Source organism: Citrus sinensis, mitochondrion (genome assembly GCF_022201045.2).
Source record: "Citrus sinensis mitochondrion, complete genome".
NCBI lineage: Eukaryota > Viridiplantae > Streptophyta > Magnoliopsida > Sapindales > Rutaceae > Citrus > Citrus sinensis.
Window position 1 is genome coordinate 617,501 of NC_037463.1, and position 15,000 is coordinate 632,500.

Below are 15,000 nucleotides of genomic sequence, written 5' to 3' on the forward strand. Positions count from 1 at the left end.
AGTCTGAGGTTGGGTCGGACGACATACATCTTGGTTGGTTTCACCTCTTTGCAGGGTGATGACACCTGTAGCAGTGAAGCCCAGATGACCATCTCTTCGAGCAGGGATATGGAGTTTTTCGAGAAAAGGTCCCATCCTTCAATATCATGATTGGGTCGACCAGGCCAGATCATGAGTAAATACAAAATAGAAAACGTACATAGCTGTTCCAGCTGAAATACTTGGAATAATTCTACCACTTATACTAGGAATAGCCTTTTTAGTGCTAGCTGAACGTAAAGTAATGGCTTTTGTGCAACGTCGAAAGGGTCCTGATGTAGTGGGATCGTTCGGATTGTTACAACCTCTAGCAGATGGTTCGAAATTGATTCTAAAAGAACCTATTTCACCGAGTAGTGCTAATTTCTCCCTTTTTAGAATGGCTCCAGTGGTTACATTTATGTTAAGTCTGGTCGCTCGGGCCGTTGTACCTTTTGATTATGGTATGGTATTGTCAGATCCGAACATAGGACTACTTTATTTGTTTGCCATATCTTCGCTAGGTGTTTATGGAATTATTACAGCAGGTCGGTCTAGTAATTAGGGGGCGGCCGTTCGATCGCCTATGAGACTAGGACCAATAGGTCAAAAATGGGTTTGTGCCGCAGGTGTTGAACGATCTACTCTACACAGGTGTGGGCTTACAGGGCTAGGGCTCATAAACCCTTTCTTTCATTCATCAATAGGCCCTGGTCGGTCACTTTTCCGGGCCGGGATTGAAAAGTGGAAGTCATAAAAAAGAGATGTTTCTCTTCGCACCTCAGATCAAGAAGAAGGGTAGCTTGTCAAGCTGGCCTATCTATAAATATATATTATTCTATAAATATATATTATTCTATATAATAATATAAGATTCGCTGTCTTTTAACCGGCTGTTCTTCTTTGTCAACGCAATTAAGGACCTATAGGTTCGCCTACTTGACTTATGAAAGATAATGAGAATGGGTTATTCAAAAAGGAAAAGGCGCTACTATACAATACATTAGTAGGGTAGGCTTTGCTAACTCAGCCGCTTACTTCTACTAATGTATTGTATAGTCGGGTATAGTATAGTAGGCGAGCGAGTTAGCGAAGACGCTTAGGCTAATAGATAAGAGAGCGTCAGTGCGTAGCCTTCATTCTACTACGCTACGCAAAGGTTACGAAGTCACTTAGCTCGACGTTAGGAGAGTCAAGTCAAGGGGGAACACCATACCTACATAGAAGAACCGCTGTTCGCTGACTTTCTAAGGTCTAAGTCTAACCTTTCGCTCCCCTACTGAAAAGGGGCAAAGCCGCTTCGCACCACTGATAGACTACTTAAGATTCAATTCAAAAGGCCCTACTTAGTTTCGCAAGCCTTTGTCATTGTCAGTCAACTAAGTAGGGCCTGAGGCCCCCTGCGAATCCGTAAATCTGAGGAGCATGCCGCAACAAAAGGATGGTCCCCTACGCATTTCATTCTTTCCGGAAGGGAAAATAAAATAAGTACCCCACATCATGGTGAACCTCTCCTTGTGATCGGGATGAGGTAAATGCCTCCCAGCCGGGGGGCGGATCGAATCGGAGTTTCCTTAGGTAGCCACCGACCTACAGTTATCCTTAAACTTCCGTGCTTGGTGGAGAAGAAGCGACCAAAGGTACGCTCGCTTGCTGTCTTGTTCTCTGCCGCGAACTGGGATCGCTCGCCAGCTAGGTCAGATTGGAGCAAGATTTTTTGAGAACATATTACCCATCTTCGGGGACAAGGGGCGGAACGACCTCTCGATCTACTTACTGCAGCCCAGGAAGAAAAACGTCGTCTAGGCGTTCCCTGTTGCTCCGATCTCCCCTACGCCTAGGGCGTTGTCTAGGCCAAGAGCCATAGTTAGTTGCTGTTTCCATTTGGTTGTTTTTTTCTCGTTGTTGATATCGGCAAGACCCAGCCAGATGATGTCCGCTGGTTGGTAGTGAGAAGACTCTTAGTATCTGCATACCCAAGCGCTGATTAAAAAACAATCATTTTCTTTTTTTCTTGCTCCCCCTTAGCAGCGGGAAAGGAGTCTATCCATCTGCCTAGCTTTGGTAGATTTCCCCCAACGCAATCCACAGAAATTCCACGAATCCCTTGGTGGATAAGTCCGACGACTCAGCAGCAGTGCGGAATTGAGTTTCTCGTCTGGTGGATCTGATCTATAGTTAGGGGCAATACATACCAAAAGGTTCGAAGAAGGAGCGCGCATAAGAGTATATAACCAACCCACCCTTCTGTATAACCTATTCACATTAGTGAAGCGGCTGGATGCATAAGGGAAGTGCGCGTTTGTGAGACCTTAGTCGGGATGCATAGGGGAGTCAACCTACGAGCACGGAAGGACGTGGTACCGCTCTGCCCCTCTCTAAGTAAAGGCTAAACAAAACCTTCAGCTAGAATGTAAGGAAATTGAAAGAAGCGCGGAAAAGGGCCAAACGCGGTTGCTAGCATCGAAGAGAGCCGTCATCGACATAAGAGTTCGGACTTGGCGAACGAGCTCTTCCCGCGGGAGAGGAAAGCGGGGGCAGGCAAAAGAACCATTCCGGTGGTTGATAGTGGAGCAAAGGCTTGATAAAACATGGAGCGAAGCCCTTATCATACAAAAGGATGTAGAAAAAGGAAGGGCTCGATCCCACATCTCATAGAGAGGAGGAATACCAGGATGATAAGGGATAACTAACTCTACAGCTCACAGGAAGCTGAAACCACATTACTCCAGTTTTATCATAGCTTTATTTAAGAGAGAATAGGGAGTAAGGCTGAAATGGCTATATGGCTTCCAAATTCTTTTTGTTTTGAAACGTATGTTGATTGAATTAATAGATGCTGGGTGAGGTCTTAAAGACCCTATTAACATAGCGTTCCTGAACATTTCCTCGGGCCGTGCTTTCTTCTCGAAGGCGAATTGGGCATCAAAGCCCTCCAGGTAAAAAAGAAGGGTCCCTCATTTCTTTCTGGTCCGTTCTCTCCTATAGGAAATGGTCTTGGATGAACTATTTTTTTTAGTTAAGCTCTGCGCTTTATCAATATAGAGATCTTGCACCCCGGGGTTCGGTACTTAGCTAAGCTGCCCATGTAGCATCCGCTGTGGTTGAGTAATCGGGATGTGACAGTGTCATCTTCGGAAGAGGGGAAATAGGCAGTTTTTAAAGCGCAAGCATTCGATAAAGCGGAAGTCCACTCCTGCGGGAGCTACTAACAAAAGAAGACAAAACTATAGTTATAGTTTGGACGAAGCACCAAGGGGGGAGTAGAGCGATCATGTCAACATTCTCAATTTTCTTCTTTTTATGGAAAATCTTCTTCCTATTCCTAAAAGGATTGAGCGAGCTCTTATGAAGCATCCAAGCTCCTCTCTGAGTAAAGAAGAAGGTAATTATGAAGCAAAGGACGAGCTGAACGATCATCGGAATCATTTTCCCATACTCCTATACTTCCTAGCTTTCAATCATTTCATCGGAACCGGGCACTGGGAAGAACAGAGTCTTACTTGATGTAATATAGAGTAAGTCGTGTGAGCCTATGATCAGAGTTGCTAGCGAGCTCTTTTCTCCCAAAGGGGATAGCGGATAAGAGGAATTTTGTTCCAGGAAGATAGGCAAGAGTGCAAATACCCTTCCTTAAAGGGACCGGCTACATTTCATTTGTTATAAAACCTACTGCACCTGCTTCCATTCATAGATCGACCGACCAGGCCAAGGGCCTAAAGTCTCGAAAAGGAAAGGCAAGGCTCGACGAAGTTGAGAAGCCATCCGTGAGCAAGAGAAGAGAAGAAGCAACAAGGGCAGGAGTGGTTGGTCACCTAAGAAAGAAATAGAATAGATTATATTACCCCGAAACGAATATCTAATATCTACCTTTAGCGCATATTTCCTGCTTTGAAGAAAGGGCAAGAAAGAAAACTGTAAATGCTGAACTTGCCCCTTGTATAGTTGTGGATTGAGACCTTTCCTTTGGTCTCTTACTCGAGTCACTGGGGCTCTATCCTTGTGATTGGCTTATCTGGCTCTTCCTCATTCCGCTACCTCGACTCGCCTGTGCGCTACATCTGCACTTTCACTACGCTATCTCGTTTCGTTCCTCAAGTCTTTATTTGATCTGCTTTCGGTTGGTTTCATAAAAGGGGGCTGGAGTTTACTCGCTCCTTTATGGAAGTGGCTTACCCCTTAGGTAACAGATCAATCTAGTGATTAGCTTACCGCTTTCCCAGTACAGGGCTTTCGTGGGTCATCAACATGTCAGATAATTGGTCTACTTCTAATGGATAGGCTTACCAATGATAGGATCACTCCTATAGTTGGCTTCTTGGATCCGAGCTCTTTCCCTCGTAAGGAGTGTTTGGGGTGGGCGTTCCCTAGTGGTTGTACTTGTCTTCTAGGGGAGTAGGGACCTCCCGTAGGGGTTCCAATTAGCTAAGGGTTAGCTCTCTCTCCTCGGGAGACTAGTGCTGATGCAACTAAAGGGGAATCCGCAGTGGCGGGGGAGGTGAAGGGGCATCAATCATAAGGGCGATCCCATCCGATGAAGTAGCTATGCAAGCACTACGGCCCAAACACGAGCTTGCGGTGAAAGGCTGAACCCGGGATCCGTCTCCAATGATGAAAAACGTAGCTCCACTCCCTTTGATGAACGTTGTTAATGCCCGGGCGGCTTATTGGTAACCCTCAAAGTCGTTGAACCCGACGCGTCACGAAGACTTATTTTCTTTATTTTCGAGGCTTCTCAGACTCTTGTGGATTCGCCTCTTTCTTTCCTCGCTTTCACCGTTTTCAAAATTCTCTATAAGCACTATACGCTCCATCCCTGTATCAATAAGCATGTAGTAAATGACTCTTGTTTCCTCGTCAAGGGTGTAATAAAGATTCAGTCCATAAGGGTTGCATTCTATATACGCTATAACTTGATTGAAACCCTTTCTTTCTTCTTTCGCATTCGCTTCCTCAAGTGAGCTACTGACTAGCGGAAAGATCGACGGGGGGAGAGGAGGATGAATGCAATTCACTTCGGAAATTGATAACAAACCTACTCAGATAGCTGGGAACTTAGGTAGGAGCAGCTCCTCGTTCGAGACTCGATCCGGTTTAGTATCAAGGTGATTCTTTTGTAGATTTCTCGGTCGACCCATTTGTATGAGAGAGGTACTGATCAAGGAAAGAGCAGATCGTGGGGCACCATAGCATGTCGGGAATAAGGAGGGTTCTTTGATTAGTAGGGGCTTAAAGAACCCTTCTATTTGTACCTAACATTTTCTAAAAAAGAAGGGATCGCCCGCTACCCACCTGAATTTCAATAAGTGATATAGCCGTGTTTACTTCCTCATTCACACGTCATACTCTTCCAAGCATGGAAGGAACCTTATTTACACCTACTTTTCCCAAAGCCTACCTATAACCTTTTTCCGTTCCCCACTTTGGTAAAGAAAAGATAGGTTTTTTACTCTCTTTCCCTCTTCTGCTTTCCACTAAATAAAAGGCAGTAAGCCTGGCACCTCTACTTGCTCGGTAATAGAGGGTTCTAGTTAGTTGCCGATAGAGGGGCGCAGCCTTCCAGTTCTCTATTGCTCGAGGTCGAGGTGGAGCGGATGGATGAACAAACGATGAACTTCAAGCGGATCTTCCATTCCAAGAAAATCTTTAAATCACTTCTTCGTAGTTCTCAATAGATCCTAGATTTTAGGAAAGTGCCTACAGCTATGCACTTCCTGCTGGCTTAAATGCAACCATCTGGATGGAATTTTCTTCAGCAGAAGCTATTTCGGGAGGAGAATCTTTAGATTCGTTGTCGGGCGGAAAAGTCTTATTTGATTGGGGGAGGAGGCTGTGCCCCTTGTAGTTGAGGTAGACGTCTTCTCCAGCCGAACAGAACATCTTTCTTATATGGTTGAATGCAGCTATGGCAGAGGTGGGTTGGCTTATGTGTTGAAGGCGGTCCCATGGAATGAGAGTGAAAGCAGTCACCGATACCTTGCTTTGCAAGAGGAGTTGACTTATGAGGGTCTAAGGCAACCGGGGAAATGGTTGATTTCTCACCAAAAGTCAGCGGGTGTGGATAGTGCTTTACTTCTGCCAGCAAGCTCGATGTGTGAAATATATACCAAAAACCTTTTCCACAAAAAGAAAGGACAAGCGCTTACTCTAGCAACGGATATGGCTAAAACTGAGGATACGTTCTAAACCGATTCTTTCACAACTTATTATTATTATAATTATATCACCCCCCTCACTAAAGGGAGATTAATACTAAGGCTACTCTCCGGAGGCAAGGAAAGAAATATTCTTCACCAAGAAAGGTAGTGAAGTAACCTCCATTCTCGATTTCTATTGCGACAGAGGGAATAATTGAGTCAAAATCACGATTAGAGTTAGTCCGGATAAAAGGAAAGGAAGAATCCAATCCGCAGCTAGTCTTGGGATCAAGGCTTCTTTCCTTTGCTGAATCAGGAATAGCCGACTCCAGGTAAATGCTTTTCCCAGCTCAAAGGCGATGACTAGTAGATTCGGGGGTACCTAGAAAGCGAACAAATGTTCCCATGGTCATGATTGTTGACTAAACTGCCCTTTCTCTGATTCCCCTTCCCGACTCTGAACTAACTCATGCTTGAATGTGAACAAGCGATAGTACGGAAAGCAGCATTCTACTGATTTGATTACCTTCTTCCCTTCCTTAGAGTAGGAATTCTCTCTCGAACCCTAGAACCTTTGGGCGAGGAACTCGAGAAAAGCAAATGTTTAAAGCTTTCAGCGGAGCGGGCTAGAGTCGTCTTCTTGCTGTTGTTGAATGTGAAGTTGTGATCAGCTTAGCAGTAAAGATAAAGAGCTCTTGTTTAGCGAAAGTCGTATTCGGATTCTGCTTGAGCGGCCTTCTCTCTCTGAGTTACGGCAAAGGTAGTTCGGTAAGCCTCGTAATCTAGTATGACCGAAGCATTAGCCCCGTCTCTATCCTTGGGCTAAGGTCCATAGACTGGACTTAGTGCGGTGAGGTAGCTTAGGAAACCGTACCTGATGACTTTCGGACTTTATTCTGTTAGAACGCATCCAGGGACCGATGAATCTGTTGTCGGAATAAGCGTAAGCGCTGCTTTTATTCTAACCTTCTCGCCTAGAAGGAATCAGTCTTAAAAGGGGGGGCGAAGTGACGGATGAAATTCCTTTTTGAGTGACTACCCTAAGATCTCCGACTTATGCTCTGTTCTCCTCGGGATAAGCTGTTCTTGTTTCATAAGCAAATGCGGCAACCTGGTGGTATAGTGAGCTCTCTCTCTGGATTAAGCTTCAGTCATTGATAGAGAAGAGAGGAATCACCTAGCCTAGCATTAGACTAGACTAGCTTAGCCCTCCTTGGGCAGATTGCTTTGAATAGCGTAGTTTTGTTGCTTTGCTCCGGGAAGTAGACTTGCCTTATCAGATGCGGGATTCCCTGTTGATGCGGTAGATGAGGACTTTGCTTTTCCTGTTAGAGAATGAGTTGTTAGCCTTAGCGCTGCACATCTATAGTAATGTCGGCTCTCCCGCTGTTGGTGCTTTAGTTGTAGTAAGGGAGGTAGGATTCAGATTAGGAGATTGATTGAGTAAAGTAGGGTTCGGTGAAATAGAAAATAGAAGTAGGACATCCTTTCTAAAGGAAAGTCAAGTATGCCAGAACTCGTAGCTTGTAGATGTTAATAGTCGAGATTCCATTAGTGTTCAGTGAACTCAGGTTCATTATCTCAAATCAAGCTATAGTGGATTCTTATCTTTCTTCGAAGTGCGCTATGGAACGATAAAGTCACGCCCAATAGTGCTTTTACTAATACTAAACCGGTCTCCGATAAGCTATCCATCGATACAAGCAGATAGACATGACTCCACAGAAAGATTGGTCTATTGTACCAGTTCTTGACACCCTTGCTAGGAAGACTTCGATAGCACTTTTGAAGGGCATGACTGGATCCTAAAAAGGCTTTTATCGCTTCTCTGTTTGGATCAACTTATTTTTTTTTAGAGGACATCAGGGTTATCCAAAAAGGGCTTTAAGAGCCTCAATCGTTTATCGTAGAATAATAAGTGAACGCGTGATGTCTCCTTGAGCACTTCAAGCCAGATAGGCCTTTATTAGTTTATCGGGTTGTTCAAGACGATTAAGATAAAAAGAGGATCCTGTTAGTGGCGAGTCATTCTTACAGGACTAAAGCCAATGGTAGCCGACTAACACCCTTAAGAATAAGAAGGCACTGATGGGAGTTGCTTTCCGGGTATTATCCGGGCTCATATTCTTATGACGAGTCTTCCTTCGGTCGTTTCCTATCCAATCATGGAACCCTTGGACTTTATTTAGCTTGGTTTTGGCAGGCAAAACCACTGTCAGGACTAGCCATCTATTCTGCTCAAGAAGAAAAGCATACCATACACCTTTTTTAGGTTGACCTGCTTCTATCATAGGTGCTATCATCGTATAATAGAATAGATCATTCCTGCAGGACCTTTTTCTAAAAATTGAATAAGAGTAAGAGAAGGTAGAAAAGAAAGGGATGGCCATGAGAAGGAAGATTATATGCTTAACACATGAAATTCGAACGAAGTTTTCTCGGAAACGAAAGAAATCAGAGTGTGTTGAGCTCTTCGAATGATAAAGACAACTTAGTTTCGTTGGAAAAACCAACGCGAATATCAACTTTCTCTCGCCCTACTTCTAAGGGGTTGGAGAGATTTCTTAAATTCTCTCCTTTCTAAAGCTGCGAAAGGCGGCCCCCCCAGAACAGAACACCCCTCTTTTCTTTTCTCCCCTTTAATGAAAGACCCTCGCCCCGCTTCCTACTCATTTGTGGGTCGGGACCCGAGGGTCCTTTTTTTTTTCTTTTCTCAAGAGGTGATTTCGAGAATCAACCAACCGACAAATTCGTAGCCCAGGTGACTCACAGCCTCCCTCTCGCCCAAATGAAATGGGATGAATCAAATCAATAAGCTTTTTGATTGATTCAGGGCGCAGCGAAGCCAAATTCAATCAAGGCAATAAGGGGCTTTTCCTGACGCGCTGAGTCATCCTATTCCACATTAGCTTAGCTAAAGTGGAATAGTAAAGTTTTAAGATGATATGGACCCCACCCCAATTGCTTAGGGGTCGCACTCTGTTCCACTTGGTGGACGAGATCTTCTCCCCTTTTAGAATTCTTTCTCCCACACACCCTTGCCCTCTTTCACTGAAGAGGAAAGAAGAATCTTCCAAGCGGACAGAGACCTAAATTCCCATTAGATTTCTTCTATTCTTAAGCTTGCTTTGTTGCAGCAAGATGATCCGTCCGAGAGTGCTGGAGAGAAGAGAAAGCGGTAAAACCCTCTCTGATTCGGTCACCGAGCGGTCGGACGACTCTTCAGTAACCCAGGATGACCCCCTCGGCGCTTCTTTCGCTGCATACCCACTCCATCCTTCGAAAGTAAAAGAAAGGTTACTAGATATTATATATGTAATATCTAATTTTGAGTAAGTAGGGCCCAGAACGCTAAAAGGGTGGGGGAACAAGAGTTGTCACGATAGGAAAGAGAAATGACTATAAGGAACCAACGATTCTCTCTTCTTAAACAACCTATATCCTCCACACTTAATCAGCATTTGATAGATTATCCAACCCCGAGCAATCTTAGTTATTGGTGGGGGTTCGGTCCGTTAGCTGGGGTTTGTTTAGTCATTCAGATAGTGACTGGCGTTTTTTTAGCTATGCATTACACACCTCATGTGGATCTAGCTTTCAACAGCGTAGAACACGTTATGAGAGATGTGGAAGGGGGCTGGTTGCTCCGTTATATGCATGCTAATGGGGCAAGTATGTTTCTCATTGTGGTTCACCTTCATATTTTTCGTGGTCTATATCATGCGAGTTATAGCAGTCCTAGGGAATTTGTTTGGTGTCTCGGAGTTGTCATCTTCCTATTAATGATTGTGACAGCTTTTACAGGATACGTACTCCCTTGGGGTCAGATGAGCTTTTGGGGAGCTACAGTAATTACAAGCTTAGCTAGCGCCATACCTGTAGTAGGAGATACCATAGTGACTTGGCTTTGGGGTGGTTTCTCCGTGGACAATGCCACCTTAAATCGTTTTTTTAGTCTTCATCATTTACTCCCCTTTATTTTAGTAGGCGCCAGTCTTCTTCATCTGGCCGCATTGCATCAATATGGATCAAATAATCCATTGGGTGTACATTCAGAGATGGATAAAATTTCTTTTTACCCTTATTTTTATGTAAAGGATCTAGTAGGTTGGGTAGCTTTTGCTATCTTTTTTTCCATTTGGATTTTTTATGCTCCTAATGTTTTGGGGCATCCCGACAATTATATACCTGCTAATCCGATGCCCACCCCGCCTCATATTGTGCCGGAATGGTATTTCCTACCGATCCATGCCATTCTTCGTAGTATACCTGACAAATCGGGAGGTGTAGCCGCAATAGCACCCGTTTTTATATGTCTGTTGGCTTTACCTTTTTTTAAAAGTATGTATGTGCGTAGTTCAAGTTTTCGCCCGATTCACCAAGGAATATTTTGGTTGCTTTTGGCGGATTGCTTATTACTAGGTTGGATCGGATGTCAACCTGTGGAGGCACCTTTTGTTACTATTGGACAAATTTCTCCTTTTGTTTTCTTCTTGTTCTTTGCCATAACGCCTATTCCGGGACGAGTTGGAAGAGGAATTCCTAATTCTTACACGGATGAGACTGATCACACCTGATCAGTGAAAAATTCTGACACCAATCATTTACAAGTGAGTATTACACCTTAAGTAAAAGAAAAAATTTGTCAAGCCTTTCCCTTTCCCGTTAACGTTAAAAGCGGGCACTGATTTCGCAAAACCAACAAAAAACAAAGAAGAAAGAGGTAATATGGAATATTCTATTCGGGAGCAATAAGCAAAAAGTTAATTGACAGCCCTGTTTTAAACCTCAGGAAAGCCGCAGGTTAGAAGGCCCTTCGGGAATAACTCAAGCTATGATACAAGAACCTGCTCACGCGGCAGTTCCTGAATGGGTAAGACAAATAAAAAAGGAGGGTCGACGTAGTTGAGAGAAAATTCCCACTAGTAGCCAGAAGAAAGCAAGATTTACCACAATTAAAAATTTTTGAACGTAGAATAGGCTGGAGAAATCCTTTCTTAGAAATAAAGTAAAGTACTTTCTACGTAAGAAAGAAAAACGACTCGCGATTATGGTAGTTTACTACTTACTTTCATATAGCTGTGATCTGTCATTACATGCGACTATCTCTATAGATAGAAAAGCTTGCTATGCCTAGAAATATTAGTCTAGAAGAGTGGTTGAGATCTATCCGACCAATAACCCATTTTGTAACGGTCGAAAAATAACAAAAGGGTTCGACGTAGTTGAGAGAACTTCTCTTTTTTTCGTCCAAGGGTGACATCCTGGACGAAGATCAGTTCTCTTCCCTACGAAGCCCTTCTAGCGGATCTAATTCCTCCCCGAGGCTACACCCTATCCTCACGGATGAGTATCTTCAGGCGGGCTAGGGGCTCACCCCACCCTGATAAGGTTCTTGAAATAGCTGATTATTTATTGTTGACTGTACTGATAAGAACAAGAGAAAGCAAAGGCTACACGTATTTTGATTAAAGAGAGAAGCGAAGGTTCTTTTTCTTTTGGGAAGAATAGGGGGTTTCCTTATCATAATCTGAGTCTGTGACTGCATCAATTCTCCCCCAAAACTCAATGATAATCGGACTGTGATCCTCGTCATCATCATCATTACGAGGGATTCTGGTGCGCCATCCTTCTGACATAAACTCGTCTAGCATTACAGGTGTGCGTTGCTTCTGAACGTACTCATCCGTTAGCTGTTTGATGAGCTCTTCGAGAGTAATGAAAGGCATAGGCTGTTGAGAAACCAAACCCTTCGACTTTCTTTCTTTATTTTTCTTTTTAGTAGACTTCTTTTGAGGAGGCACCAACTTAATGCTCAATTTAGACACGTGGGAAGGCTGTATCTTCTTCTTTTAGCTCGCCTTGCGCTTGGTACACGCGGTCCATCCTTCTTCATTGTCTTCCTCATCGGAAAAAAAAAAATGAGAGTCAGATTCATAGAGATCCTCGAGCGAAGGGAGTGGATACTTTTGATCTTCCCCCGGAGCCACTTTTTCTGTCATCGGGTTTAAAGCGGATCTTGAGGCTTATGGTGAGCACATGTACGACAGAAGAGGGAGCAGGAGGAGAGTGAAGCAACGAAGAATGGCAGGGGAGATATTGTTGATTGAATTCAGTATGTTTTCTAGGATCATATTCAGTTACACTTTTAAAGTACACTACGAATAAGCTAATTGCTAGTACAGTAAGTACTTGAAGCGGCTTTGCTTGTGTAATGCTAAATACATCGAGATTGGCTTGGTGTGCTGTTAGCGGTACTGTCTCGGTGGGCCATGGGTTGAATGTAGTTCCTTCAACTACCTGAGCGAGTTCGGGAACTCCAGTGGTTGGCTGCTCCCGATGGTCTGGAATGGCTGGCTTATGGATAGGGAGCTAACGCTTCCTGCCTTGCCTCTCCTCCACTGGTAGTGAACCGTATTAGTGCCCCTTATTTGAAGAGAACAGATATGCCCAATCGTAACGGACTTTCAGATTCGCCTTCTCCTCTTAAGCTAGCCCTGACTTCCTAGCCTACCTGTTTGTTTGCCAGACAGTCCATTCTGGAAATCAGCGTTTGAAGCCATTTGACCAGGGTGGAATGAATTGTTTCCAATCGACAGAAGCTCTACGGGGCGCTACCCTGCCTACACGGAACCTACTGCACTCCGGCTTTGCCTCCCTCTGTTAGCTTGGCTTGCTTCTAGGCTTAGGGGGAAAGGCGCATGGGTTCCACTTTTTTCTAGAAGATTCCATATTTCCTCTATAACGAGCCTTGCTTCGCTTCCACGACTCCAACGAACGCGCTGGGTCCAGGTCTCTTACCGTAGTAAGTCTGTAATTCCGAGGTGCCACAAGCAGGTGTACATCCGAGGACAGCTCAAATTCAGAGTCTTATTGAGTTTCTTATCCTGCTTGACCACAAAGGAGGGGACCTAAGCTGATGAAAGCGTAAAAGAAATAATACAAATCAAGTTAACATTTTCTCTTTAGCGATCTTTAGCAATCGTGGATTGGTGTTCAGTAGTATATTATTCGCAAGTGAAGTAAGTAGTTCAGTTTGGGCGGGCATCTCTTGAGGGGACGAGCGTGCTGTTTTCCTATATTGAAAAGGATTCGCAATTAGACTCTTCTATAGAATCTATATTGAGAAGGGCATACTTAACCTGTAGTTTTGAAACTGATCTATCTCAAGCCGCCGGAGTCAAAGCAGCCGTTCTCTTCTGATCGTGGACCACCCTTCAGATTCATCCCACTACTGAAGTGAGATCACCACCGGAGAGAGGGAGAATTCAAGTGAGACTGCTAAAAGGCGGATCTTTCCTTTACTAAAGCATTTCATTGACCGCCTCAAACTCGTGATCAAATCTCTTTCTTTGCTCACGAGAAATCGTTATATTCGAAATGGAGTGGTGATGACTGTACCGTTGACTTGGATGAGAACTTGTTACTTAACCTGCAGGATTCGTAGTAGACAGCTTTCAAGCCCCACTTAACTAAGAAAGAGTCTCGTATCGACCCAGTATTGACTTAGAATAGATCCGTATTGGGAATGACTTAGAATAGATCTGTTTTGATAGATCCGTTTTGGCTTTCCTATTCCATGGATCTTCCCTGAACAACGGAATGGATTGATCTGCCCCACAATCTTTCTCTTTGAGTAGACCATAGGCGGGACTCTCTTTCGCCTAGGCGGAGAGGAGGGAATGTAAGACGAGACTGATTCAAGAGTCTTGGACAGAAGAGAAGGGACGGAGACGGAGCTTCTTGCCTTTCATCATTTTAGGAAAGCTTATTTGAGCAGAGAATTTCGAGAGTTTACACTACCTTACTTTAACAAGACAGCGGAACAGCCTCTGCCTTACTTTAACTTTAACAAGTAAGCAAGTAAACTCCCTTGATTCGACTTCCTTGCTTCTTCGCCGCCTGGGACAAAGAGTCATGCTGAGAGTTGAAACCTGCTCTCAGAACGGAGCTCGCTGGGGATGAAAAGGAATTGATCTTCCCCACTTGAAAGACTGATACGACTGCTTGAAAGCGGATGGATTGGCTGGAACTCATACGGCTTCGTTGCCTTGGTTTGGTTGCTTGCTGAACTACCAGTGAAGGTCAGGACTTCTCGACCTTGTGTAAAAGAGATCAGTCTTCCTCGCCAATGAATGACTTCTTTTAAGCTAGCCTTCCTTCTTCACCAATTAGTTACTAAATATTCTCGAAGTGGAGCACCTTGTATTTACTTAAAAGCTTGCCGGACTCAATCTATATCTATAGCACTAGCTAGCCTGCTTCCTTAAATCATGACGGTGGAGTGCCCGATGTGAGTCAAAAAGAGTGGTACAGTCACTACACGTTCTTAGCTGTCCCCAGTGCGTACCGGCTTCCCTAATCAGAATTCATCCCAATCAAGCCCAATCCATAGATGAATTCCTCCCAATCTTTCTGAAGGAAGTGTTCTAGTGGATTGGCAGCCAGCTCGTACTTGCTTTCAAGCTTCAGTGTTCAAGCAGATTGGCAGGGCAGGAAAAGCCCACATTGTCACAGAAAATTGTTGGTGGCTTGTGGGCTGGATAACCGAGCTCAGTGAGTAGAGAAAGTACCCAACAAACCTCTGAAGCAGCTGTAGCGAGAGCGCGATATTCAGCCTCTGTGGAGGAGCGAGCAATTGATCTTTGTTTACGAGAGCTCCATGAAATAGCATTGCCACCCAAATAAAGAATGTATGCAGTAGTGGAGGACCTATCCTCCAAATTTCCAGCCCGTCCGAAAAAGCAGTGAGAGTTAAAGGCCTCAAATAAAGACCAGGATAACCCTTCAAATGAGACGCTTGACAAGTTGCCAATGTTGTTGCGAGGGACGATGCATGAACTGG

General features: G+C 44.3%; 2 protein-coding genes across 2 annotated transcripts.

Moving 5' to 3' along the window:
- Positions 1 to 283: 283 nt before the first annotated feature.
- nad1 (NADH dehydrogenase subunit 1) lies at positions 284 to 580 on the forward strand (one part of a trans-spliced gene, as the record gives it). Coding sequence (YP_009477451.1) covers positions 284 to 580 — 297 coding nt within the window.
- An 8,970-nt stretch (positions 581 to 9,550) lies between these two features.
- On the forward strand, positions 9,551 to 10,732 carry cob (apocytochrome b). Its single transcript has one exon. The coding sequence runs from the start codon at positions 9,551 to 9,553 to the stop codon at positions 10,730 to 10,732; it is 1,182 nt and encodes a 393-aa protein (YP_009477481.1).
- The last annotated feature ends 4,268 nt before the right edge of the window (positions 10,733 to 15,000 follow it).